The following is a 26,553-nucleotide window of genomic DNA, read 5'->3' as shown; positions in this document are numbered from 1 at the left end:
TTATGTGTTTTAAATATTGAAATGTATAGGCCAACGTAGTCATTCAGGATCACCTTCTGCATTTATAATCACAAACAATAAAAATAATTTATACTCAATTGAGTTTTGCAACCATACGTGTGCTTTATTTGAATGAAAAAGCACAAATTTAAAAACCTGAAATTTGAATGAACAGGAGAAATTTGTCTTCTAAAAGCCTTTTCAAACTCTGCAACATCACAGGACAAAATCGGTAGCTATTCTTATGAGTTGTCAGTCTTTCTGGAGTAGATAGTTGAGTGATTTTTTAATTTGTTTCCACAGGTTTTCAATACATATTCCAATGAAGACTATGACAGGAGAAATGATGAAGTTGACCCAGTGGCTGCATCAGCTGAATATGAACTCGAGAAGCGTGTGGAAAAGCTGGAGCTTTTCCCAGTTGAACTAGAAAAAGGTATGGAGTCTGTGTGCAATTTCCAGTTCCTGTGACACTGAACTACAAGTCTGAGGAGGTCCACATGTGCCTACAGAGCCTATATTTAATTTCCATGAATCTTTTGTAGTCACCTTGGCTTTTTGGATTTCAAGAATTGTTCGATAAGGAATTAAAGAAGCAGTTCAGAGACACACGGTTCTTTATTTCCTGAAGGGAATTGTTTTGTGTCACTCCAGTAACACATGATTTTACACAGTGTTTGATGCGATGTTTTCATTCTCCGCTAGAAGAGTAAAAATCTTGATTGTTGTTCTGAGCTCCTCATAAGGGTGAAGGTGATAAAAGAGTGAAGGTGGTATTTTTTGTGTATTATTAAAATGGTAGAATAATAAAATTTTTAAAAGGAAGCAGAAGGATATTAATGTTACTGACATGGAAAACCAGGAGGAACCAAAGCATAAATGTTTATCTACCAGATAACTATATAAATCAAATGTAAGAAGTTTCTGCTTTTGCTTGCCTTTTTCACAGATGAAGATGGACTTGGCATAAGCATTATTGGAATGGGAGTCGGAGCAGATGCAGGCCTTGAAAAACTGGGAATATTTGTCAAAACAGTAACAGAAGGTGGGGCAGCAGAAAGGGATGGCAGGTAAACTAGACTCAGTACTTGGAAATTTTCCCAGCAATAGTTATTATGAATTATGATTTTCGTAGGAAAGAGTTGTTTGCTTAATGTATGTCATGATAACTCAAAGCTGTAAAATTCAGAGACTTCATTGGTGATGTCCAAATACCTGATGTAGTTATGCGAAGACACCAGTTCGGTGCGCTGAGTTTAAACTGTTTAAGGAGAACAGATTTGCCAAAGATGTGTGTTAGTGACTACTGAAAACCCAGATGCTTTAGCATGAGTAAAGCTGGAGATTCCAAATTGTGTATCACTTTTGAAGGTAGTTTAGATCTTAAAGGTGTTGAGCTCCCATGTGTTCTTTTGGCTTCAAACCAGCTTGAAACAATCAGTACTTATGAAAAAGAGCTCTGCCCAACATTGGATTAGGAAAATAATTAGTGTATATGATTGCTTAGACTCTTACTAAATACACCTCCTTTCAAACTTACTAACACAGGCTGTTACTTTGTATTTCTTATTATGCATAGTCTTCTGCTCCAAAGTTCAGTTTTCACCCTACAGCACTGAAACTATGTTAATCAATTGGAATAGGAAGCTGTACCATAAATCTTGCCCACTAAAGAAATGAATTGGTGTTTGTAGTCTTATACGATGCTCTTATAAAACCTGGTTGCATCGAGAATTGCTTACTTGGTATGTGCAGTTCAAAGAATTCCTTTTGAATATACAATATTTCCTATCATATGGGACAGAATTATCTGTGTATTACACAATACCTGCCACAGTCAGGCCAATGTTTCTCATTAAAAGTTAGAAAAACACTTTACTATGTAATCATTTAATAGTGAAAAGTATTCTTAAACGTCTTCCAACCCATATAATTTGTTGTTTTGTCCCAGTGCATACCCTTTGTAAATTTGCATGCAAATAAAATACTGCTTAACTGATACATTAGCAATTAGGTCTTCTTACATGCATTCTCTACTTCTATTTTTAACCATTAGTGATTTCTTATATTAGTTATAAATAATACCAAACACAAACATAGGTAAACAGAGTGAGAATAAACTGTGAAAAGTTGGTGCTGTCTTCTAAAAACTGTATTGTAGTAACATGTTCCTTACTGATGAACACCTATAACTTTTCAGCCAGGCAAAAGGTTGTTCTGCTGTGGAAAACCCACACAAATTACATCAGAGGGCTCTATATAGCAGGGGTTTGCTGAGTTCAATAACATTTCTCTGAAACTACTGAAGTATACTGTCTTCCGGATTGGGCTTGCAGGTATCTTTACAGGTCTTGGCAATAAGATACCAGGTTGAAGGCAAAGTACTGATTTATCACAGGCTTAAAAATTATGAAGGGAAGTGAAGAATCTGAGACCTCAAGATGTCATGACTTCATCCATTACTTTAAATTTAAGTGAACTCTTTTCTGAAAGGTATGCTTGAGCTCAGCCAGAATCATTAAGCTCACGACTGGCATTCTGTACTAAATTCTCTGGTTGAAAATCAGAGTCGCTCACTACTGCTCTATGATGATCTGTATTTTCTGTTCCTCTCATTATTCACATGTTTGAGTGGGCTACAGAAGTTAATGTTCAATCACAAGTCTCTTCTTTCATTTCCCTAGATGGCATCTGAAAGGAGCTTGTCAGCTGAGAAAAAATAGTATCTTTCTTTGACCGTTCTTATATTTGTGTTGGTTTTCAACTGGCTGAATGTTCAGTCAGCTGAGAAATAGCCCTCTGATTTTCTCTTTGAGAGCCTGACTGATCATTCACTTGGGAAAGGGATGTGTAATCCTCTCAGTCAGGAGCAGCCGGTTCTGTAATAAAGTGCATCAACTGTAAAGGGTCCTGTTAACTTCATCTTTGTGAAGAGCCTGGTTAATCATTAACACTGATAGCAAAACAAAGTCTCCTAACAGATAATAAAACTATATTTCAGCAGTTGCATCAGATATTCTGAATAACCACATAACAATCTTCAAGCAGGCTCTTCTGCAACTACAATTTAAAACATTACAATATCTGTAGGATAACTCCCATCTTTTATTGAAAGACCCATGGAATCGTGATATAAAGTACTTGTCTCCCATGGAGACCCAAAATCTGTACAAAGGGGTTTCTCAGTGATTGAGCACGCTGGCTTGATTCATGTTGATGCAAACAAACAGGTAATGTTTAGTTGTCATGTCAAAAGGCATTGTGTGGCTGTATCTAACCAAGGAGGGTGCTTCGAGATGAATCCAAAAGCGAGCATGTTGATAAGTAATAAGAGAGATTATTAATAGTGTGTAAAATATGAAATCAATCATTAGACTGAATATGAAAAATAAAATCTTTTCCTGGATGAATTCATAGCTGCTTCTTTCAAATTATTGTGAGTCATTCACATTTTAAAGTATTTTGATAACATTGAGAACAACAGTTTTGAAACATTACACAGTTCTTAACTTGAAAAATACTCTAAACGTTGTCGCTGCACAGGTTAAATTTTTCAGTTCATCATACAGAGCAGTAATTATGCAAGTAATTTGTTCAACTTCAGTTGGTTCACTTCTGTAGTTGCTACTTCATTGAAGTGCTGCTTCACATAGGCAAAGATTTAAGTCATAAGCATTAGAAAATAACTGTCAGAAGAATTACCAATGTCATTAATGATCAAAGCAGTTAAACGTCTATAATTCAGGCTTTGCCAAGCTAAGCCTGATTTTTCATTCATGTTTGGAATTAGATTTGAGAGACAGAGGAAGCCTAGATCTCCTGATGGAGGGGGCTCCAAAGGGAAGGCTGCCCAGAGAACATGGCTGTGAGGATATTTTGGTCTAGATGGTGCCTGGGGTGGCTTGTCTGGGGGGTTAGGGCTAGGCTACAGGTACAGAGCTGCAGTGGGAGTGGGGCTGGAGAGGGGATGCCCAAGGAGGGGGAAGGCGGCCAGGAGAATATGTCTGTGAGAGTATTTTAGTCTGGGCAGTATAGAATGTACACGGCAACAGACAGGAAACATCTTTTTTAATTACATGTAATTATATAATTTTACAATTATGTTAATTGTATGTTGTTTGATACGTATGTTTATACATAATTAAAATATATGTATGTATGGAAAGAGAGGAGGTTTGGAGAACAATGGCCATAAAAATAAGAGTTGGAAATTAATTTAGGAGCTGTACAAACAAGAAAGAAGGAGATACGAAATATGCCTGAAGGACAAATGGAATCAGACCGAATTGCAATAGATCAAGATAGAGCCACTTACGAACTTGCCAGCAACAGTTCTCTAACATGATGTTTCATCACCTGAAGTGCTATAACTATGTATCTGTATGAATACTGCTAGTCCACTGCATAGTGAAGTATGTAAAGTGTTGTAGCTAAACTACCATCAAAAAGGAATCTGTTCTTCCACCATTTCGTGTTCAGCCAAGAGGGTGACAGCTTCCCACTCAGTGGGCACCAACTTCTTAAACTTCTTTTCTTGGGACTCCAGTGGCCATCTGACTGCACCTCATGTTTGCTAAAGTAAAAAAAATAATTAATTTTTACAGTATTGAAGTACAATAAATATTAATGTGATTGGTGTATTTATTAAGTACTGCAGTGAAAACTGAAATAAAATTCTGAGATTAAAACGCCTGATACAATTTTCAAGATAGGAGTTTATAGGCTGTCATGAAGATAATTTTTTCAAGGTTTCTTATATACAGAAGGGAGATCCTGCTCAGAACACAGTGACGTTCTGTGGTGTGAGGCTGCCAAAGAATAAATCTTGTATTTCTTACTTATCAGTGGAGTCCAAAGAACTGAAGATACTGCTAGAACACATGTACAACTGCAAAGCATTGCCTCAGACTTGACAGAGAAATTAGTGCTCCAAGTCAAAATCCTTCAGCCCTCTTTTGAAGCCTCTGTTGTTCTTTGAAAAGAAGTCTTATCACTAAGATAGCCTAAGATATTAAATACCTTAATTTAGGTATTTTCCTGTAATTTAAATGGGATTTTTTCATAGCTGTTTCTTGGTTCCTTTGTAAACTGTATCGTTTGGATCAGTAGCATCTGTGTAAGTACTGGAAAATTGCTCCCTTTGACTAGTTCTGAATGGGGGGTGGGGAGAGGGGTTAATTTTTGAAACTATAGGAGTTCGTGCATTTCTAGAGGACATTTTAGTGTAACAGTCCTCCTTCCAGGCATTTGTAATCCAGATGAGTCCAATGCCTGCCCTAGGGATTTCATAGCAGTGCTTGCTTCAGATAAAAGCAGCATGTTTTTTTATTCCGCCTAACTTGTCCTGCATCAAACAGTGTATCAACTGTAAATAGGTGTTTGGTTTCAGAGAGTCCTCATTAAAACAGTCCAAGGTCTTATTGTGTACAGCAAGATCACACTTACACTGGGAATTCATCTTTTTGGAGCAAGTTAGATGAAATATTTTAAGAGAGTAGGTCACAATTAAGTCTGATGCACAAGTTCTTTTCTCCGCAGATGAGCAGGTTGTTTTAGTTAAATATTGCATTTTTTTTCCATTAGCGTGTAATACCAGAGCTATGTCTTACGCTGTTTTTCAAGATTGGCTTAGGAAAGAATGATATGAGAACTCATATGACACATTCAAGAGTTTGTCTTGCTGTATTTATATACAAGGAAAGTGACTGGATGATTGATGCTATTAATTGTAATGGTAACTTTGAAGCTGGATTTATGAGATGTCTGCGTGCGAGGAATGATGCATTTTTCATGTTTACCTCAATCATTTTAAGATTGAGTTTTTGTTTAAAGTCTTTGTTTAAAATCAAACTAAAAAGATCTTTCTATGCTAAGTTTTGCTGAAAATTCACCGAGAATTCACACAATTATTTATATATTTGTGCTTTTACCCTGAAAGGATCCAAGTGAATGACCAAATTGTGGAAGTTGATGGCATCAGTCTGGTTGGAGTTACGCAAAATTTTGCTGCAACTGTTCTTAGAAACACCAAAGGGAAAGTCAGGTGAGTATTTTAGAAGGAAAAAAAATTGTGATTGAATGCTTAAGATTACCTGGCTTCTTTCATAGGAGTGTCAGTATGCCCAGGTGGAATCAGAGTTTTTTGGCCTCTTTGTGTCTTCTCTGCTTTTATCCCAAGACAGGGATGAGCTATGGTATTACAGATTTTTGTTTTGGCTTAGATTTTTAAAATACGACCATTGAAACAAGCTGAAATTGCACATAGAAGATGACTCTTCACTGGTCTAGCTCTCCATGGACCTCAGAGTGTTTGTATTAGCTGGAATGACGAAAGTCATGGGTGTTGGTCAGATGGAAACTGTGCTGCCACTGATCTCCTCCCTGCTCTTCCACTGGGGAGACTCGCCCCATTACTGCCCCAGGGTTGGAGGAGTAAGGCAGTGAGCACTCTGGTGCTCGCAGATGCCACCTCAGCACAGAGGAGAAGAGAGTACTGGATGCAGTAGTGTTAACAGCTACTGAATTGAGGAGAGTAACATCCCAGTATTAATTCATTGAGCTCCCTGAGTCCCTGCACCATCTCTGGGTTTCTCTCTGTTCCTATGCTGTGGTTCATTGAAAGGCATCCCTGTAAAAATCCATAAAATAATGAAAAGGCTAGAAAATGTAACACATACTGCAAGTAAAATTCTGAACTAATGTAAATACAAGGCTGTAAACTGTTTGTAAGTTAATAAGAACAGTGTTTCCCTAGAAATGAACTGTTTTGCAGTTTAAAAACCTATGCAGTCACGTAGCTTTTCTGTTTAATAGCTTATTAATTTCAGTAAAGATTTAATTTACAAAATCCAACAATATCTTTGGCATACTGCAAAGCAACAGCCATTCTGTAGTCACCCTTTTGTTCTCTCTCAAAGTCCTCTCTAGGGAATACAGCTGAATTCTTTAATTAATGAGTTCAGGGCTGACTTCTTTTGAACCATGACTAAACTACTGGTGGTAATATATGCAGTCCCCCTCAGATGGTGGTGCTATATGCTGGCGTGCACATTTCCCCTATAATTCCATAGCTGTTCCTGCACAACATTAAGGAATAATGTTTGGATGTGGATTCTGCAAAGAATCTTGGGGGTGGTTGATCAAGGTTTTATTTGAAAGAGGTTATTTAGGAAAAAAGTTACTAGAAATTGTAGTGTAAATACAGGTGAATATATTTTTGTGTAACATTTACAGTTTTAGTTACATCAGTACTATTTCTGCAGACTCACACGTTGTGAGTGTTCCTACTGAGTTAACTATAAAAATGAGTATATACTTTATTAGGTTTTCTGCAGAGTTAGGACCTTCAAACATAAAATCCTTATGACAGAGAATAATGTCTTCCTGTGTTTCAGTACACAAAGTAAATGCTATGTATATTTTGTGTTTGATGTTTTAGCTCAAAAAAAAAAAAAAAGAAAAAAGGAACTGCTCACATAAAACTTATCTATTATATGCATTTATAATCGGCTTAGTTTGTGTAGTTATTATTGCATAAGTTACAGAATAGTATACTTGCTTCCATGGAAAAATAATGGGTTTGGAGGAAGGAAGAAACATAAAATGATTTTCACACAGAATGCTCCCAGAATCTTCTCTCGGGAAGTGAATTACAGTCAGACTGGTTGCAATCTAGACCCTTTTGTCACAGAATAGCGGACTGTAAAAAGTATTTCTTCGTTGTTGTTGAGCTCACATTGTCAAGTGTACTATGTATCCTGTGCACTGGGATCATTGGCTTCTGACAGGTCTCATTTATCAAGGAGAGCTGTGTGAGTTTCTACATTTTTCCTTGTAAATGAGCTTAAGATATTGAGCTTTCACAGGAAAAATGACCCAGTGCATTAGTGTCACAACTAGATAAAAAATCCTCATAAAATAACATTGAATTAAAAATAAAATTTAAAACACATTCTAATTTGAATTATAATATAAAATAATATTAAAATATTATTAAATAAAACATATGTATAAGAATCTATATGCACACTGGCATACTGTGTGGTTAGCAGCGTCCAACTAATGTATATGTCTAATTAGAAGAAAGGAATGGGTAGAATTTGGTGCAACTCCCCCTATTTTTGTTTCATTTAAAACTTCATGGAAAAAAAAAACTCAGAAAGATTACTCTTCTGCTTTACACAGGCCAGCTGAGAAATGCATTATTTTTTTCCGGGTTTGTGGTAGGCTGGGAGCAAGACTTGACAAGATGGCTAAGCATTGTGTGGCACAGGCTACCTAAAAAACTTCCATGAAGTTGAGTTGTCTGATGCTCTGCTGGCACTGATGAACTGTATTGGTTTTAGCTACTCAAAATCAGAAATGGTTCCAGGAAGCTGGTTTTTGGAGATAGAGATTGCAGGATGCTTGACGTTTTGGCTTCACTGTAGGTTTACATTTGCTTGTAAAGTAAGCGAGAGCTAATATTGATGAATTTAGATATGAAAGAAAATGACGTATCTTTATCTTGCTGACTGTTTTTCTTTTGCTGTATGACAAAAGAGCCCTGCCTGCTGCTTGTTTTGTGGAGAGGACAATTGTTTTCTGACAGATCCTCTTTCCCACTTACACCTGTGTTAGAGCTAGGATGGAGAAATCCCTTGTCTCCACCCTCTTTGGCAGACAGTGCTCACCTCTGCACCTGAATGGCTCCAGAACCTTAGGGACAACGTAGGAGGATCTTCTGGGGCAAAATCCCTCACTTGCCCCAGCAGTCAGCTCCTGCCTCTTGGCAGTGCAGGGAGCAGTGCTACTGACCTTTGAGTGCACCGTTCCCGTGGCAGCTGCCATTAATGATCCGTGTCACTGCAGGAGGCAGAAGCAGTGGAAAAGGTGGTTGCTGTATAAATACCTTCTGCCGTTCCTGCAGCGGGTGTCCCAGCTGAACTACAAGTGTGTAGGCAATGTACAATCGCACACCCCACCTAATTCAAGGCAAGGCAACTTCATGAATCCTTTTTTCACAGAAGAAATCACATACATACTTACTCACATGTCTGCTATTAAATAGTGTCGGTTTAATGGATTTTACAGAACTGCTTTAATAAGCATAGTTATCTTTGTGATTATAGCATAAACTGTGTGTACCTTTCTTCTGCCTGGTGTCCTATACACACAGAGATTTGTGTGCATTTCACTGGCATTACTTCATGTTTGTAACCCACAGCATTGCATGTACACAATTGTTTTGTCCTTAATCTAGTCAAAGTGCATGCTGGTTTTTGTAGCAGGGTTTATTATGTGAGATCAGTTGCAAAGAAAGGACATTCATGAAGAGAATGACATTAAAGCTACTTCTTAATTATTTGCAATAAATGCAGTCAATACCTCTTCAGGGAGCTTGCATAATACCGATACTTAGTGATTTATTCTTCTCCTTCGAGCCTTCTGAACACTTTGAATGATCCTGACAGTGGAAGTCACTGACCTAGAATAGATTTTTGCAATGTTTCTGCCAGAAAAATGTATCCAGGCTGTCTGTAGCTGACACAGTAAAGAATCTGTGAAAATGAAGACATGGCTTTTACCTTTTGAACTGTTCTTGGGGGGAGGGGGGGGAGAAGAGCAAATATAAGCATCTATGATTATTTTATCCATTGTTTGAAGTATTGGACTATTCAGAAGAGTTGTCATACCATAATGGAAGATCATTGACCCTACCAATTTGGCTTCTCCGATGATAATAAATTCAATTATTCTTTCTTACAATGTTTTATAGGAAGATAATCAGCACCCACCAGATGTACTCTGGTAGCCTATGAGACAAAGGAAAGAGAGGGAATTCTTTCATAATCCCAGCTGGCAATCAGCTTCTGTTTTTAGGGATGAGAATTAGTGTCCTCGTGACTCTAATCTGGCAAATACAACTGTGAATGGTATTTCAATTGATGTAAATATCAAGTCTTTATAATTTTGCTTAACTATTTAGTTTACTATTATCTCATATTAGTGGATTTCAGAATTTGATTATATACAGGAGGGATTTTCCTTTGAAATATGTGTTGGTTTTCAATATTGTTGAGTGTCGCCCCTGCTCTAAGATTAATGGATCAGTCAGAGGGCAGCACCAGACTAATATCACTAATTGTTCTGTGCTTCTTCTGACCCCATTTAGGATGTAATCCATCAACTTTAAGTTTGCGAGTGGTGCCTACAATCGTAAAAGATAGGATAAGGAGGCAGCTTGACAGTGGGAATCCTATCCTGCCATGGAGCTTCTCCTATGTTACTTTGCAAGCAGTCTCCTCATGGACTGTGGTGCTGACTAGCAGACCTGAAGTTCTTTGAAGTTGTTTGGGTGGTGATGAGCCTCTGTGACCCCACTCTTTCCCCCTGTTCTTCATCATAATGAAAGGGTGCTAGGGGACCCTAATGTCTTCACCAGAGAAAGCTCACTTGGAGAGTTTTTTCTTGAGCGCGCCCACAAGAGAGAAAATCTAGTTCTTTTACAGAGAAAACTTTGTCCTTTCAACATACGTACCTAGTCTCTGTCCCTCCTAGGACAACTATGGGAGCTTTCAGTGGGGACTGCAGTTCTCTGCCTCACTGGATACAGAGATTCATGCCCACACAGCTCTGGGAAAGGCAGGGTCCCAGGAAAGGAGGACATGGTCCTAGGAAGACTTACTGCTTTGATAAGTAGAAAGGGTCTTGCATGAGAGAGAGTCATCAGAAAAATCCCAGTCTTTCATATGCTGCTTGTATGCTTTTATCATTATTGCTTTCCTCTGAAAGGTTTCTTTTAAGGAAGTTAACCACATTCAGTGTTTTACTGGAGAGGCGAATTTTAAATTCTGTGTCCTCCTTCCGTATCCTGTTGTATGAATGTGACTAAGCATTTTCTCAGCTTTCCAAACTGTTGCTAGGCACTGAGCGGATGCTCTCATGGTGCTTTCTGAGTCAGTTCTTGAGTTTTCAGGGAACCACACAGAACCTGTGCAAAACCTGTTTTGTTTCTCATGATTTGCAACACCTTGAAAGTAATTAATTGTATTAATTCTAACCTACCAATGAGTTTACCAGTTTTTGTTTAATTAAATTCTGCTGAAATGTGTCAAAGTCTTCCCATCTAATAAAGAATCTAAATAATTAGTTAGCAAATTTTGCTGTGTTTAATTAATTTTCTAGATCATTGAAGAGTAGATTCTAACAATAGCAGTGTAACTATCAAACCCTGGGGCTTTCCACTATTAACTATTCTCTGTTCTAATAAAGAATCATTTATTACCACTTTTTGTTTTTTTTATCTGGACTGTTTTAATTCAAAGCAGGGTTTTGTCTCGACTCCCAGTTCACAGCCTGATTTCTTTATGTCTTACTGTACTGCAAATGCAATCTTTCAGACAAAAATGAAGTTTTTACTTTTCTTTTAGATAGCTCTTATACGAGGAATAGTTAAAGGGCAAAAAGTGAAAATATTTGCTACTTAATTAACACCAACTTGATATGTCATTTATTCCTTCTTCAGCTAATTCCTCACCCCATCTTGAGCTGATTTTTTTCTGGAAAATATACTGTCTCAGAAAATAGTATTTGTATGCCTGCTGTTAGTTTTGTTTAACACCACAACATCTGGGAAGGTAATTTATACAGTTGTGTCTTTGCAAGCACTAAGACAGTATAGAGAACAGATGAAGTCAACTGCAGGATCTAGCCAGCAGCAGTATACCCCGGTGGGAATGCTGTTTGCTCACAGTAACACTGAACAGCTAGCTTCACTTTATTTTTGTGACTCCTTCCCCTAGATAATCATATTCTCTTTTTCCAGTGTGCATGCCTGTGCAGATTTTCTCCTGCTCCTTCTTACTTTCCCTACCTGTGCTCTTATCCTGTGAAACAGCTGTGTCCTTTAAACATTTGCAAGCATTCTCCATACTGCAGATCCACGTAGTGGAAGAGGCAGGAGAGATTTGTACTGCTTCTCAGTCCTGGGTAATGAACAGGACCCAAAAGCAAGAGATACCACACTCCGTGTCTGATTCAGAGAGCTGGATTATGTTGTCTTTTTTTCTGGCTGGGGGTGATGGTTTTGTTCTTCCTTTCCTTGTCTGTTTCTTTTTCCTTGAATCCAAGTGCTGGAGCCAAGGAGAGAAAAAGAAGAGGAAAGAAAAGCCCTTTGCTCTGTGATGCTGATTGCTGAGCTGGGACTTCATGAAGGGCTGCTTAAGAAGCCATGTGTGCTTGGTGCACTTTCTGCTTCTTTGATAAACCTGAGTCATGGACCCGGCAGAAACTAAATTCATGGTGCCTTGCGCCAAAATAGTGTAAATTTCTCCTGTTTATTCCACTATGGTTATACTAAAGATTCCGTAATATGAGCTGTTTTCTTTCTGGTCTCTGCAAAGAACTCCTACAAGCGCTGGTAATTGTTCTATAAGACTACCAGGGGTAGCGTGCTGAACAATGTGAAAAATTACTCAGGAGTAGTGTGACCCCTTAGCACCGATGAGGTAAGACTGCATTCATCGCTGCTTTGCTGGTTTATGTTCCTTGGCTGTGCCTGTTGTAGTAGATGAACTGTGCCTCGGACTGTTCTTTGGCACTGAGGCCAGCTGGCACCAGAGTGGTCAGTGCTCATACCGTTAAACTTTCTTACCTTTCAGAGCAGGGTGGCCATATCCAAATTGTCTGTTGGCAACATCCAAGCTAACTCCTAGCCTTTGCTAATTCCTGGACTGTGTCTGAATATTATTTGGTAGAATATTAGTTAACTTGGGCCAAACCGTTCCATTGAGACTGTTTCAGTGATTTAATAGTGTAAATGATCAATTACTAGTGCTTGGGAGCATTCCCTGGCACTGTTTAATTTACTGGCATAAACATAGCCCCTATGTCCCGAAATCTTGCTAATTTGAATTTTATGGCAAGTTATTTCTTGAAATATTTGCACTTTTGGACAGGAAATTATATGTTTGAGTGTGAAATATATAGAGAAATCTTCATTTAAAAGATTTTGACTGAGTTATAAACCATTTTCCTAGATATCTAGAGCATTGTTTTTAAAATCAAGAATAAACATGAATTAATAAGATTCAGCGGGGCTGCATTTCATTAGGAGTGGCTTTTCTTCTCCTTTCCTGGAAAAAGGCTAACAACTTGACAGGTTTTGAATCACTTCATCCTCAAGTTGGTTGGATCTAAACATAGACTCCTACCCCTGCAACTGCAATATCATCATAAATGTTTATTTAGCTAATTTTTTTACTCTTTCAAAGTCCAAGATACTATGTTGTGGAAGCTCCCACCGAGTTTTGGTGCACCTTAATTAATGTGATACAACATTGTGACAGCTTTGGCAGAAGTACTCACCATTCGTCCATGCAGGAGAACTCGCCAAGCCACAGAGATGGTGCTATAGGAGCATTTAGCTACCCCTGGACTGTGCTATGAGGGTGGTCCAGCTTGCCTAGAATCTGGATCACCTAATCATCCAGATTAAGGACGTGGTCTGACCTCAGCAGCTTACTTGTGACCCATCTGTATTTTCTTCCTGGATTTCCTTCCCATGGATGCCAGCAAGGGTGCAGGTGAGGGAAGGCAGATGTCACCTCAAAATGCAATCAGGTTTTAGAAACATGCCCAGGTAGCACTCGTACCTTTTGAACAGAGCTGACGTATGTGCTTCGCTTGCATTCAGGTATGTTAAAGCATAGATTTACAAATACGTTTCTTTGAGCTGGCCATTCCCATAAGAATTGTGTAGTACTATAGAGAATGCTGATTAAATGATCATCACGTATTCAAGGAAACCTCTTATGCAAGCATTGTGTTGGGATACTGTCAGGCTGTCTGGAAGAGATGGAAGAGATTCTCTACCTGCGCTCTCAGAAGAGCAGAGCAATATAAGGACCAGAACCTGGAGAGGTGCCAAAACATTGAATCCCTTGGCTAATTTTGAAGTACTTTTGAATAAAGCTAATGTGTCACTGGGGCCCTAGACTAGAATTGATTTCTGTGGGAATAATTAATCTAAGTGCATTAATATTGGCGTGTGGTTTTTTTACATTACTTACTAATCATCTGACTGGATATCCATTTAGTGTTGATAGTAGCATAGCTTATCAGGGGCTTGTATCCAAGATGCTGTGGAGAGACTGCTGAGGCTCTTCTGGTGCTTACGCTATTACTTTGCTGCTCGTCCACCACCACCATTGATACTGCTGAGGGAGACCTTGAGTATGTCTCTGAAGAATAGCCATGAGCAGGTTGAAAGCTTATGGGTAAGAATTAGAGACCAAGGCAACAAAAGGAACCTTGTGGTTGGTGTCTACTACAGGCCGCCCGATCAAGGGGAGCCTAAAATTTTAATTGCTCCTCTACTCCGCTCTGGTGAGACCCCACCTGGAGTACTGCCTCCAGCTCTGGAGTCCTCAGCACAGGAAAGACATGGACCTATTGGAGCGGGTCCAGAGGAGGGCCACAAAAATGATCAGAGGGATGGAACACCTCTCCTGTGAAGAAAGGCTGAGAGAGTTGGGGTTGTTCAGCCTGGAGAAGAGAAGGCTCCGGGGAGACCTTATTGTGGCCTTTCAGTACTTAAATGGGGCTTATAAGAAAGATGGGGACAAACTTTTTAGCAGGGCATGTTGCAATAGGACAAGGGGTAATGGTTTTAAACTAAAAGAGGGTAGATTTCGACTAGATATAAGGAAGAAATTTTTTACAATGTGCGTGGTGAAACACTGGAAGAGGTTGCCCAGAGAGGTGGTAGATGCCCCACCCCTGGAAACATTCAAGGTCAGGTTGGACGGGGCTCTGAGCAACCTGATCTAGTTGGAAGATGCCCCTGCTCATTGCAGGGGGGTTGGACTAGATGACCTTTAAAGGTCCCTTCCAACCCAAAGTATTCTATGATTCTGTGATTCTATGATTCTGTGTCACAGTGCTCTGGGGGCTAGGGTGGAAGGGTATAAGAGGTATTCTTCTTGATCATGCCAGTCAAGTAGGATTGGATGCAGGACAGCCCCTGGTTGTGCAGCTGTTGTTGCAGGAGAGGCACTGGTTTTTATGGACCTTCTTGGAGGAATGAAAAATGCTGGGGAGAGAAGGGATCCACCTGAAAAAGTGGGGCAAGAGCATGTTTGCCAACAGGTCCCATAACCTAGTTGGGTGAGAGGGTGACCTAGCCCTTGCTTTGGAAAAAGTGACAAGTGAGTTCAGAGGTTATGGTTAGGGACTTACAGAGGACTTACACTGCTCCAGCATCTACTGGAAGGGTAACATGGTTCAGCGCAAGTAATCCAGGAGATTTTTGGAATGTGTCAAAAATAACTTCATGACACAAGTGTTCAATGAGCCAACTAAGGGAGGCAGTCTGCTAAATCTGTTACTCACAAACAGGTTTATGACCAGTTTGGAACTGGTCAGTTCTTCAGTGAAGGTTGATGGCAGCTTTAGGAGCATTAACCATGAAATGGTGGAGTTTAAGAACTGGAGAGAAATGAATATGAACATTAGAATTACAACCCTGGCCTTCAGGAGAGCAAATTTTGGCTTGTTGAGGGATCTGCTTGGCAGGATTCCATGGGACCACTGCCCTGAAGGATAGAAGGGCCCAGGAGACTTGCTTGATCTTTGAGGATGTAAGGATACCAGAGGAGACCATGCCAGAAGCCTTGCGAAAGTCAATTTAAGCAACATCTACTGCTCTCCTCTCCTCCATGGAGCCAGGCCTGCTGCTCAGTGGGGCAGGAGACCTTGTTGCAAAGGATACAGGAAAGTCTGAGATAAATTAATGACTGCTTTACCTCAGTTTTTCCACAGACTGGCTAACAACCTGGATGTTGTTGCAGGGACATCTTCATGTTTCGTGCATTCTCCAACAATTTGCCTCAGGGCAGCAAAGGCACTGGAGTGCAAGGGTACATATATGGCTCTCGATACCTTTAGTGCCTGCTGCCCATGCACCGTATGCCAGACTTTGTCATGGTGTACTGTGACAGTTGTTCAATCAGTATGAGTATGGTTATGCAAGGGAAATAGATGAGCCCTTGTTTAATTCAAATACTTCATCATTACAATAATTTTTAAAAAATAATTAAAAATAAATAATAATAAAAAAATACTAACCAAACCACTACTTCAACAACAACAACAGCAAGTCACACAGCAGACACTATGCACACATCTCATTCTTGGCACATTACTGTTACATGTTACCTACAGCTCATGGCACGGCCACACCAAGGAAGTCGTGTTCCCATGCATCTGTCCTGACTGCTGACTGGGCAAAAGGACACCCGTGTTGGCTCAAATCACTGCTAAGTTGAAGTCCTGCTGTCTGTGGTCAAATTCAGGGTAGAGCACATAGCTTACTTCATCCTGGGTCTGGGGACAAGGATGGAGGCTACAGAACTTCTGCACAATAGTTCAGTTTACTGGCAGCTCTATCTCCAGGGTCTTTGAAGGCTCTTCCCCAAAGTTTGCTTTTCTGTGCTGGCTTTATATATAGCGAGCATCCTGCACTAGACATTACACGGGTTGCCCTGTCAGATGTTTCTTACATGACCTTAGATAACTTCATTCAATCATTGCCCCTTTCATCTACTGATGGTGGTTACTTCCTCATGTTACTTTGGGTGCTGGTCTCCAGGCAGAGTTGTTCACTTGTTTGTTAGTTTTGGGTCACTACCATCACTCATGTCCAGGCAAACCGTGTTTACTTCCTTCTACCAATCACCCTCAGTTCCTCTTGGTTACAGCACATAGCTTTAAAGGTTGCTGCGCACACGCTTATCTCTGGTGCAAGGGAGGGCTGTGTGGATTTACAGACATAAGACAAGGCACCGTTAGGGAGTTTGCAGATGAAGTTAGCTAGGCTAACAGACAGGGCTGCTATTCAGAGGGACCTTAACAGGCTGGAGAAATGAGCTGGCAGAAACCTTATGAAGCAAGGGCAAATGTGAGTCCTGCATCTGGAGCAGCATAGCCCCATGTGACACTGTGAGCTAGAGAGCAGCTGTGCAGGAAACAGCCTGGGAAGAGTTGGAAAGAACATCTTCAGGCCGAAGAAGAGAATGAGATGGCAGGCGTCTTACTGCTCTCTCAGCTACCTTCCAGGAGGTAGAAGGGGTTAACCCAGATTCTTTGTACTCTGTACAAGGACAGGATAACAGGCAATGAACAGAATTTGCAGCAAAGGAAATTCTGACTAGATATTTTCACCCAAAAAAACGTACTATGAGGTTTCTCAAACATTGGAACAGGTTGCATCCCATCATTAGAGAGATTCAAAACTGATCAAGGCCATGACAAAGTTGGCCCTGCTTTGAAGTGGGGGGCTTGGGGTGGACCAGAGCTCCCTTCCAACCTAAATTATTCAGAGAGTCTTTATGACTCTTAAGTTTCAGATAATTTTATCTGAAAAAGTGTAATGGAAGGTCATAGGTTGTGACTTCCTTATGCCCAGTCAGCAACCTCTGCATTTGAGGGTGCCATCTTTTAAGAGAGCTTGATCTTGTTCATGAAAACCTGACAAGTTCCAGCTTGTGCTGCTGTAACTAAATAAAACTGCCTTCTTACAGGGTTCACCCCACTTCTAGCACTTTGGATTAATTATATGACTATTATCCTAATGGAAGCAGCCAGCGTAGGTAATTGAAGAAATCTTGAAATAAATTAGGTAAATGGTAGCAGAAGCAGCTTTGTACTTTAAAGCTCAGAGGAAAACCGTTTTTTAAATCCAACTGTAAAACTCCCCCAAATACAATGAAATTTACTGTACATTTCTATTGACCAAACTATATTTTAGGAAAGGTTAGAAGGAAAAATTGTGAATCCTGTTGCAACAAAAAAACCATTCTTTATTTCTTAGAATGAGTCTGCTGTATTCTTACATCATTTTTATTGAATTTAAGGAATCCATGCTAAATTATTTTTAACTGAGCACTTAATGTCTGAAGTATTTTCAGGAGAAATCATCAACTCGTGTCACTAAAAATCCATGCTGCAGAACTTCAGTTTTGTGTCACAGAGTTGGTGCCTTTGCACATTTTTCTAGTACCAAAGTTCTTTTCAAAATGGAAATATTTTTCAATTTAATCAATTCTTATAATAATGTTTCTGGTTCCCATGGTTGGTAAAAAAATCAATAAATTATTTTTTGTTATTTCAGGAAGCACAAGTCTACAGATCCTCATTTAATAAAAGCTGGAAATATGCAGAAAGCCCTATATCAGGTGTTCTTTAAAATCATTAAATCATGACTGGATTGCAGGAGATTTAGGAATTGCTGCCAATTTCAGCAGAATGATTTTCTTAACCACCATTACAGTAGTTTAATTTTCAATTTCTCCAGATACTGTATTCTTTTAGATCTTCTTAAATCCAAGATAGAGTCAAATATTAATTATGTTCCTAGCTCTGTCCCTCTTTATTTTAACCACAACCAAAGAGAATATTTCACATCTGGTAATTCAGCTAGAGTCTGTGTAACTCTGAATATCAAGGTCAGTTCATGCCCTGCTTCTCTGTGATGTTCTCTCCTCTCTCTTTTTTGTGGACATCAGAAATAATCAGTAATGGCCTGAGATTTAGTACAGTGATGGCTTGTAGTACAGTGTCACCGATTCGCTGGGGTTTATTTTGCAGTTGCTGGCTTTAATAATTAAGGGGAATATTATCATGATGATGTTTAAAGGCTTTAAAACCCTCACTTGTCTCATATCCAGAAACATAACCAGCTTCTTAAATGTATTATTGCTGATTGATAGAATTTATAGTTCTTTGTTATAATACTTCTGGCCCTTGAGACTAATTAATCAAGTCTGAAATGCATGTGCTTAATTTTGGTGAGCCAGAGCGATGCGAAATACATAATTAGCCACTTCGTTGAAGTGTGCATATTATGGTTCAGTGACTAATTTTCTGGTCAGTGAATCACAACCTTATGTCTCTCTTTCGTATTTAAACACTTCAGATTATGATAGTTCTTGTATTTAAAGCCATTCTAGGCATAAAGATCTAATTCATGCTTAGCATTTTAATAACTGCCTCTGCTTTACGGTTTTCTAAGAAAGAAATATTTATTCATCTCCCTTTAAATTATAAATTTATAATTTATGGCTTATTTTAGTTACAAGTTAAACATAATTATATGCAGCATGGTATTTTTAAGGTCATGGAATATAACATGACAAAAGGTTTGGTTTAGTTTATAAAAACTAATTGCTGGCAACGCAGTATTCCATTTTACAAATTTACAGTTCTTTATCTAGAACTGACATCAGTCGTAGATTGAATGCTTCTAAATATTTATTTTCAGACACTTTGGCAATGTCTTACTTTAAAGCAGTAAATTGTAGGAAAATAAAACATTCCTTACATATTTCTATTTTGGAAAACATTTGCTTTAAACTTTGTCATTGCTTTGAGGCTTTTATTCATATATCATCTAACAGCTTCAGGTATCATTGAGGAACTTCATTTTGACATATGATTCAGGCCTTGAAAATCACAGCACTATAAACTGTGAGTGGCTTTGGCATGAGAAGAAAAATGCAATTAATAAGCTTTTATGTTTTTACATCTTATCTAAACTTGTTTGTCTGTATGAAAATATTATTGCATTACAGTCTAATGTGTCAAAACCACTCCTAAATAATCAGCAGTTACCAGACTTCAGATGCATTACATATTGTCTGTTCTAGGTTTTCAGTGTACAAAAATGGTTGTATGAAGTATTTCGAGTCTCTTGTTTTCCAAGGGAGGTGAATTGTCAGGCAGAGGGCAGGAGGGAATATGATATTTGCATCACTTTGTGTGGTTTCATAATTTACCACATTGGTGATCTCCCTCGTGTTTACAAACGTGATGCTCTCTTTACTGTGTATAAATAATACACTCATGCATAATGTTGCTCAAAGTGTTTGTTTAAAATAGAAGTTATTTTTTTCCATGTTTTCTTTTAATTTGTTTTTACATTAGAGGAGACAAATATGTAGCAAATATGGGTTGAATCCTTTTTTACTTCGTGTAGTAATATCAAAAGTTCATTGTTCCTCCCAAATGAGACTGAAAACATGACTTAGTCTTTGTAATACTTGGCTCTAAAATTAAAATTCAGAGGAAACAGGATCCGACTGTGAGTCAGTATGCAGAACAGATGAAGTATAGGGACCATGAAGAAACATTCTTTTTCTTTCAGCCGAAGGTCTTTATCATTACTGAGAACCAATGTCATATTTTGTAATAGTAGGATATGAGTGCCAGACTGTGATCTGTTTTGATCAGGATTAAAATGCTGATGTTATTTCCTTGATTTTGTTGTAGTTTCTGCTGTATTTTCTATAAAGGTTTTTAAACTAAGACACTTTCTTGCAAATTATTTTCAGAGCACCTTGTGTCAGTATTTCAAATGGAGTCACTCATTCTCACCTTTGTTATCCTTTTGGAAGTAATTACTGACTTGGATATTTTTATGATGTTGAAATAATCTCCAAATTATATTCCTGTCTGTAGTGCCTGACTTCATGGAGTCTGACAAATTGTTTGGCATAGGAAACGGACTCAGGGTCATCCACTCATGGGAAGTTGGCTTATACATGGATGCCAAATCTCAAATGGCTTTAACAGTGATAGGCAGTACTAATGAAAATAATTTTCTTACATGGGATATAATGCACATTTCTACCTGTCATTCCAATAACAAATTAAATTCATCATTTGAGCCAAATGTTGTGGAAACAAATGATTTACCATATGCAGTATCTCAGTGTCACCTGATTGGGCTTTTCAGCTGTGCATAATACTTTTTTCACCTGTAATTACCTAATTGTCTTTCTAGCCTGCTAAGAAAATATTCCTTCAGCTTGACATCTTTAAATTGTGCTTTTGTTCAGTAGTTTACAGTGTGTTGGTACTGTATAATGCGTGTTTATCATTAATACCATAGATAGCAAAATAGCTAATTACGGTTATGCCACTGTGCTGAAAAAAAGTGTTACAATCCAAGCCAATTCTGAGTTTCAGTTGCTGAAAGCAAGATTGGGAAGCAGTCTTGTAAGTCTCAACCAAGAAAGAGGCACTTCCCTTGTCTTTTGTTAAGCCAAAGAAATGTTTTCCCAGTGTTCAGCAATAGCTAACAGTGGAGAAAAAAGCTCCTTAGCAACAGAAGTGCATGAAATAGAAGAAAGATTTAAATGCAGCTTAAAATTAGGGAAATAGTGTCTGTCAGATTTAAAAATGTGGAAATAGATTCTCTGTTATTGACAGGAGGAAGGCAAATATAAAAGCTCAGAAATATCTTCTAAGTCAAGATGTAGAAAGAAGTTACTCTGGTGCATGTTCCTTTCACTACGAGCTGCCAGAAGTGTGTCTATGCTGTTACTGTGCATCTGGTCTTCTGTAGGCTTCTGGGAAATACATTGCTGTAAAGGGAATGGAAGTGATGATACATTTTTTAAAAATTGCCCCACTCTAGGTCTGTGTCCAGAAAGTTCGAACTCAGAGAATCTTTCTTACTGAAATTTGGAGTGAAGGCTTTAGTGGTCACTTCTTTTTTCCCCCTCCTGTAAATACTGTCACGGTCTGATCGCTCCTAGTCTTGCACACAGTGCCCTTCTGGCAAAGGTCATCCGCAGAACGCATTTAAAACAATCATAGCCATGTATCTTTGGAGAAAAAGACTACCCTCTATACAAGACACAGCTAAAAATCTAGAACTTTGGTAAAACAATAGGAGTAATATTTTTTCACTGATGTTTTGTATAGGTTTGTAATTGGACGAGAAAAACCGGGACAAGTGAGTGAGGTTGCGCAGCTGATTAGCCAAACTCTAGAACAAGAACGCCGCCAGAGAGAGCTGCTGGAGCAGCATTATGCACAGTATGATGCAGATGATGATGAGGTAACAGACTGTCTAGCATTTCACTATTCAGTGTTTTTTAATGTTCTGTTTTCTATTCCTAATTCCTTCTTTTTAATTGTCACTCAGAGGTCAACTTCTGGCCCTCTCCATTACCTCTGCTGCTGAATTTTACAGATTTTGATGATGAATCTTATTTGAAGAACAAAGTTACTGAAAAGCTTTTCAGCATGGATTTAAAATACTTGTTTCGTTCCAGAAGAGCAAATACCAAATTGGTCGATGCTTCTGTAATTATTGCTCTTCCTCTGAAGGCATATGCTTTTCTGAAATAAGGGAATAAAGTTGGTTTGCTTGTGCACTGAAACATTAGTTTTTTGTGAAAACTGGTAAAAGTTACCTTCTAACTTTTAGGGGGTTGAAGAAGTTTTAGACCTTTTTTTTTCCCCTGGAAGAATTTATATTCTTCTTAATTCAGAACATTAAGAAATTTTCTGAAAATTCCAGGTAAGACCCGTCCTTCCACATAGCTTTTTGTTTCTGTGTGAAGAGATATTCCACAGGATAGAGAATTAACCTACCTTGTCTGAAGCATGTATTGATGTTCGCAATTAGTGCCTGATGTCCCAATACAAAGATTTTGAAACTATCAACTTTATACAGTAAATTTGCCATAATTTCTTTCCGTTCTCTTAAAATTCCTAATGTGCCTAAATACCAAGATACCTGGAAAGATTAATGAGAGAGCTTTTTCAGAGACTACTGTCTGTGTTACTCCCTAAATTAGCGGCTGGGTTAAGGTAAAAGGCAGTTGTTGTAATGAACCGCTTCCACATAGCCCAAGCATACGACCTTCATTTCGTGTTATCTTGAATAATAACATTTGAAATGCCAGAGTCCATATATTCGTGTGTTTTCGTCCTGGGCCAGATTTTTTATTTGTGGAAAGAGGTGATAGAGAAGGGGAGATAGAGAATTCATGCTATGCATTTATTTCAGTTTAGTTTTCCTTTAGGTACTGAGACAAGACTTCTAAACAGTGCAATACAGAAAAAAAATGTTCTGAGATAAAATCAGGATACACTCAGATTTTGAAACACACTGTTAAACTAGCAATAGGTCAGAACAATCAGAAGTGTCCCAGAAGACTAAGTAAAAATCCTGTCTAGCCCCAGTGATGCTTTCACTTACTTTAATTTCCACTGATATTAAAAATAAAAATATTTGAATATGTTTTAGAATGAATCCTGTCATAGGTGCATATTTAACTCATATAAATAAAAGTTGTACTTGTCGGTATTGGGGATCCATATGTATGTGTGCCTGTGTGAGACCATGAAGGCTAGAAAATCCATATCCTCTCTGTTCCCTCCTCAAACTATAGAAACATGCAAGTCTTCTAACTCTGTTTAGTCTAGAATTAAAATTCAAGATCTTGACTAATTTCTTGAAAGAACTCTATCATCTCAAAAACAAAAAAGAGATGACTCCGTCTAGCCTTTGGAACAAGAGACTTCTCACAACAGTGTGCTGCAGACATCAGGGTTTGAAGACCTGTGATATCATTTTATGGTAAACATAGTCTGATAGCTTTCATATTGGCAGGAGAGGTGTGTCCTAAACGCCCGATGTTCAAATCCTTCTCACTGTGTACTTGCACGTAGAGGGATGTGCAGCTGAAGGCAGACCTATGTGAATAGTTGATGCATTACACCTTGTACCTAGAGAACGCATCCACCTGCAAAAAATCTCAAAGGTTTGTGTTGCTTACCTTCATGCACCACACAGATGTCATAACTCAAGATCTGGCAATAAAGAAAACATTGTTAAAACCATGTAGATCAATACTGATCCTGGTAGTACCTCAGCCTTCAGTAGGGATTGTTGCTGTGCTGATGCTGACAGTGACACTTTCGTACTGATGACCATGCAAGTGTTTCTCAGCACAGTAGTTTGTGATGTGTTTTCTTGTCCTTGCAATTCAGTGGTTACAAACTCTTAAGCCCTGTTCACTGCCTAAATTTTTAACACAAAAAATACTAAATGCACAAAGTGTTTTCTATTGGTAGTGCCTTTGGATGATAGAGGGAAAATAAGATAGGGCAAGCAATTAACAGAGTTAAAGGCATCTTTTATTATTGTAGCACTACACTGAGAATGATGACCACCTCTGTGACCATGACATGCGCTTTTTGGCCATAGCATTTGCAGTGCAAAAAAGACTTTTATGCAGTATTTGAGGAAAGGAGGAAGAATAAAGGAAAAGACATCTACCAGGGGAGATCCAGAGTATCATCGAAGATCTCTTTTGGAAGGAGAAGGAATTAGGCTTCAGAACAAATGCAGTACTTCAGTTCTCAAAAACTACATTGGGATCATTGAAGATCATACCCATTTCCTACTTGATGCCATCTATATATTTGGGAGGGGGGTGGTAAACCTTATTCTCAGAATTGGTGGCTGGGGTGTAGTTACTAAAGTATGCAATGAGGCATGTTCCCTTTCTTAATTAACAGACTTACCAGAAGTAGATTTTATTGGGAACCTGCAGCAATCCTGAATATTTTTTTTTTTTGGTCACCTGACTATGCCATCCAAGTAAACTCACATAACTTGCACCATTCCCAGGCATTTGACACGATGGAAGCTGTGATCTAATGCACATTAGACACAGTTCAAAGACATTTTTGGTTACCACAAGCCTTTCTGCTCCATTTACTGTCAAATACGAGCATTACTACTTTGAGCTCACCTTGCTGTGTGAGGGCAAATGTGTCTGGGTTTATGTTGCTATATGCCAGACACCACTGCCAGCCCTGCATTCTTTGGCTCTGGTAAGCGGGGCATCTTTTGGGCAAGAAGATCTCAATTTACACTGTCTGAATGAATATCCACAAATGTACAAAAAACCTACCCTTTCAAGTCCGTTTCCTCAAAGTGATAGTGATTCTGACTGCATGAAGTTCAGGAATATTTGGATTGCCAGCGTAAGGAGTTTTGTGCTGAGGTGGCACAGAATTATACAGGAGTTGCTCAGTCTCAGAGCTATCAAACTATCCTATTCATTTTCATACAGTTCTTAAAATATGGTAACGTGGATCTCCAGCTACAATGCTGCATAAATAAACAAGAAAATGATCTTTATTCAGTCCTCCATTGAGGCTGTCAAATTCTGAGCCTCAGAGACTTTACCACAAAGACAGCAATAACATACCAGGTTTCCGGAGCAGGAAATCAGTGATCTGTGTTTGAGGCCTGGAGTCACTGCACATGACTGTGTTTGGTAGAGCTGGTCAAATCACAGGAAGAGAGCATGTGCCAGGCATGTGCAAGTCCTGGTGTTTTATCTTGCTGTGCCACCAGCTGGCTGGATTTCCTCTGTTTTGAAACTTAGGACAGTCTTCATCATAGCCCAAGCAAAATCTAGCTATTTTAGAAGGATCCGTGTTCTTTAAAATAGCAGCATTATTGAGACAATTTTGACTTCTGCCAGCCAGTGTGCACTGGACTTGAGTCAGATGCTAAATTAGAGAGACACTTGTTAGCCTGCTGTAACTTCTCATTCTATTGCCTTGCAGGAATGTCACATGACAGTTATTTGTTGGGGAAGATTCACACTAATACACAGTGTTTCCAAAAGAGACATCATTTACTATCTAAGTAGTCCTGAAAGAAACATCATTTACTATGTAAATGCCCTGCATCCCTGCACTTCAGGATCTGCTGTTGCCATGGGCTGCAGGTCATCACAGGGTTGCAGGATGCTTTCAGATGCCTCCTTCATTTAAGTCTTTGCATGGAAACACAAGAACCTTGTGCAGAATTGACAAACTATAAAAGAAAAGGAATGCCTGCAATGGGGTCCATGCAAAGACAAGCAGGATAAATGTGCAACAGCTCACAATTTGTTGTTAAGCTCCCACGAGCCAAGCAGAGCCAGTAGTATCAGTTATTTCTCAAGTGCTACTTACAATAGGCAGTGTTGGCATTTCCCGATGAGCCTGTACTAACTACAGTAAAGCTGGGAGAGTGTTGTTTCAGATGCTGCCTCTAGATAGCCTGCTGCAGAGTTTACTCATCACCAGTTTGTCTAGCTTCCTAAAATCCCACATCCTTTTAATTTGTTGTATCCTGTCAGAAAACAAAACTCAAAGGCTTTGAAGTAGGCACTATCTTTGTATTTCCTACTTAGTGTCTTAAGTACGACCTGAATCTGTATCCTTGACTGAAACCTTTTGACTTCCCTGTGTTAACACAGTGTTCTTTGCACATTTTAGTCAAATTCTGCCATTTCTTGGAATTTTGATTTGAACATGATATTATCTTCTTCATGTTCTACAGTGAATGGCAAAAGTCACATAAAGCAGATGACCTGTTCCCCTGAAGGCTGCATATGGTGATGCAGGATGTGAAATTAATAACATATTGCAGAATTCTATTCACTCTGTGGCCACAGACAAGTAGTTTTATGCAAGTGACGTTTTAATGTATTTTAATATCACTAATAGTCATTTGAATATTTTTTCATTTTTAATTCTCATTTATAAGGACATTCTGAGAGCAAAGCAACATTAGAACCATTGAAGAAAATCTTGACACACATGAGAAGAAAAACGTTGCAATGTGCTTGAATGTTTTAACACCTAAAGAATACATTTGTTAAACAAGATCTTTCGGAGAGTACGGTTTTTCCAACATCATTAATATGAAGC

The 26,553-nt window shown here is 38.7% G+C and overlaps 1 protein-coding gene across 3 annotated transcripts in view; it reads left to right on the top strand.

Moving 5' to 3' along the window:
• Window positions 1–26,553, top strand: part of PPP1R9A (protein phosphatase 1 regulatory subunit 9A) — a 142,047-nt gene that overhangs the window by 78,221 nt on the left and 37,273 nt on the right. For all 3 annotated transcript variants that reach the window (XM_050891425.1, XM_050891426.1, XM_050891424.1), the window contains exons 2-5: window positions 304–436; window positions 950–1,070; window positions 5,939–6,043; window positions 21,748–21,883. In XM_050891425.1, coding sequence (XP_050747382.1) covers window positions 304–436; window positions 950–1,070; window positions 5,939–6,043; window positions 21,748–21,883 — 495 coding nt within the window. The remainder of the gene's footprint in view (window positions 1–303; window positions 437–949; window positions 1,071–5,938; window positions 6,044–21,747; window positions 21,884–26,553) is intronic.

This window comes from Gymnogyps californianus, chromosome 2 (assembly GCF_018139145.2).
Source record: "Gymnogyps californianus isolate 813 chromosome 2, ASM1813914v2, whole genome shotgun sequence".
NCBI classification, from domain to species: domain Eukaryota; kingdom Metazoa; phylum Chordata; class Aves; order Accipitriformes; family Cathartidae; genus Gymnogyps; species Gymnogyps californianus.
Note: the sequence above shows the minus strand (reverse complement) of the source record. Positions and strands in the feature narration are given on the sequence as shown.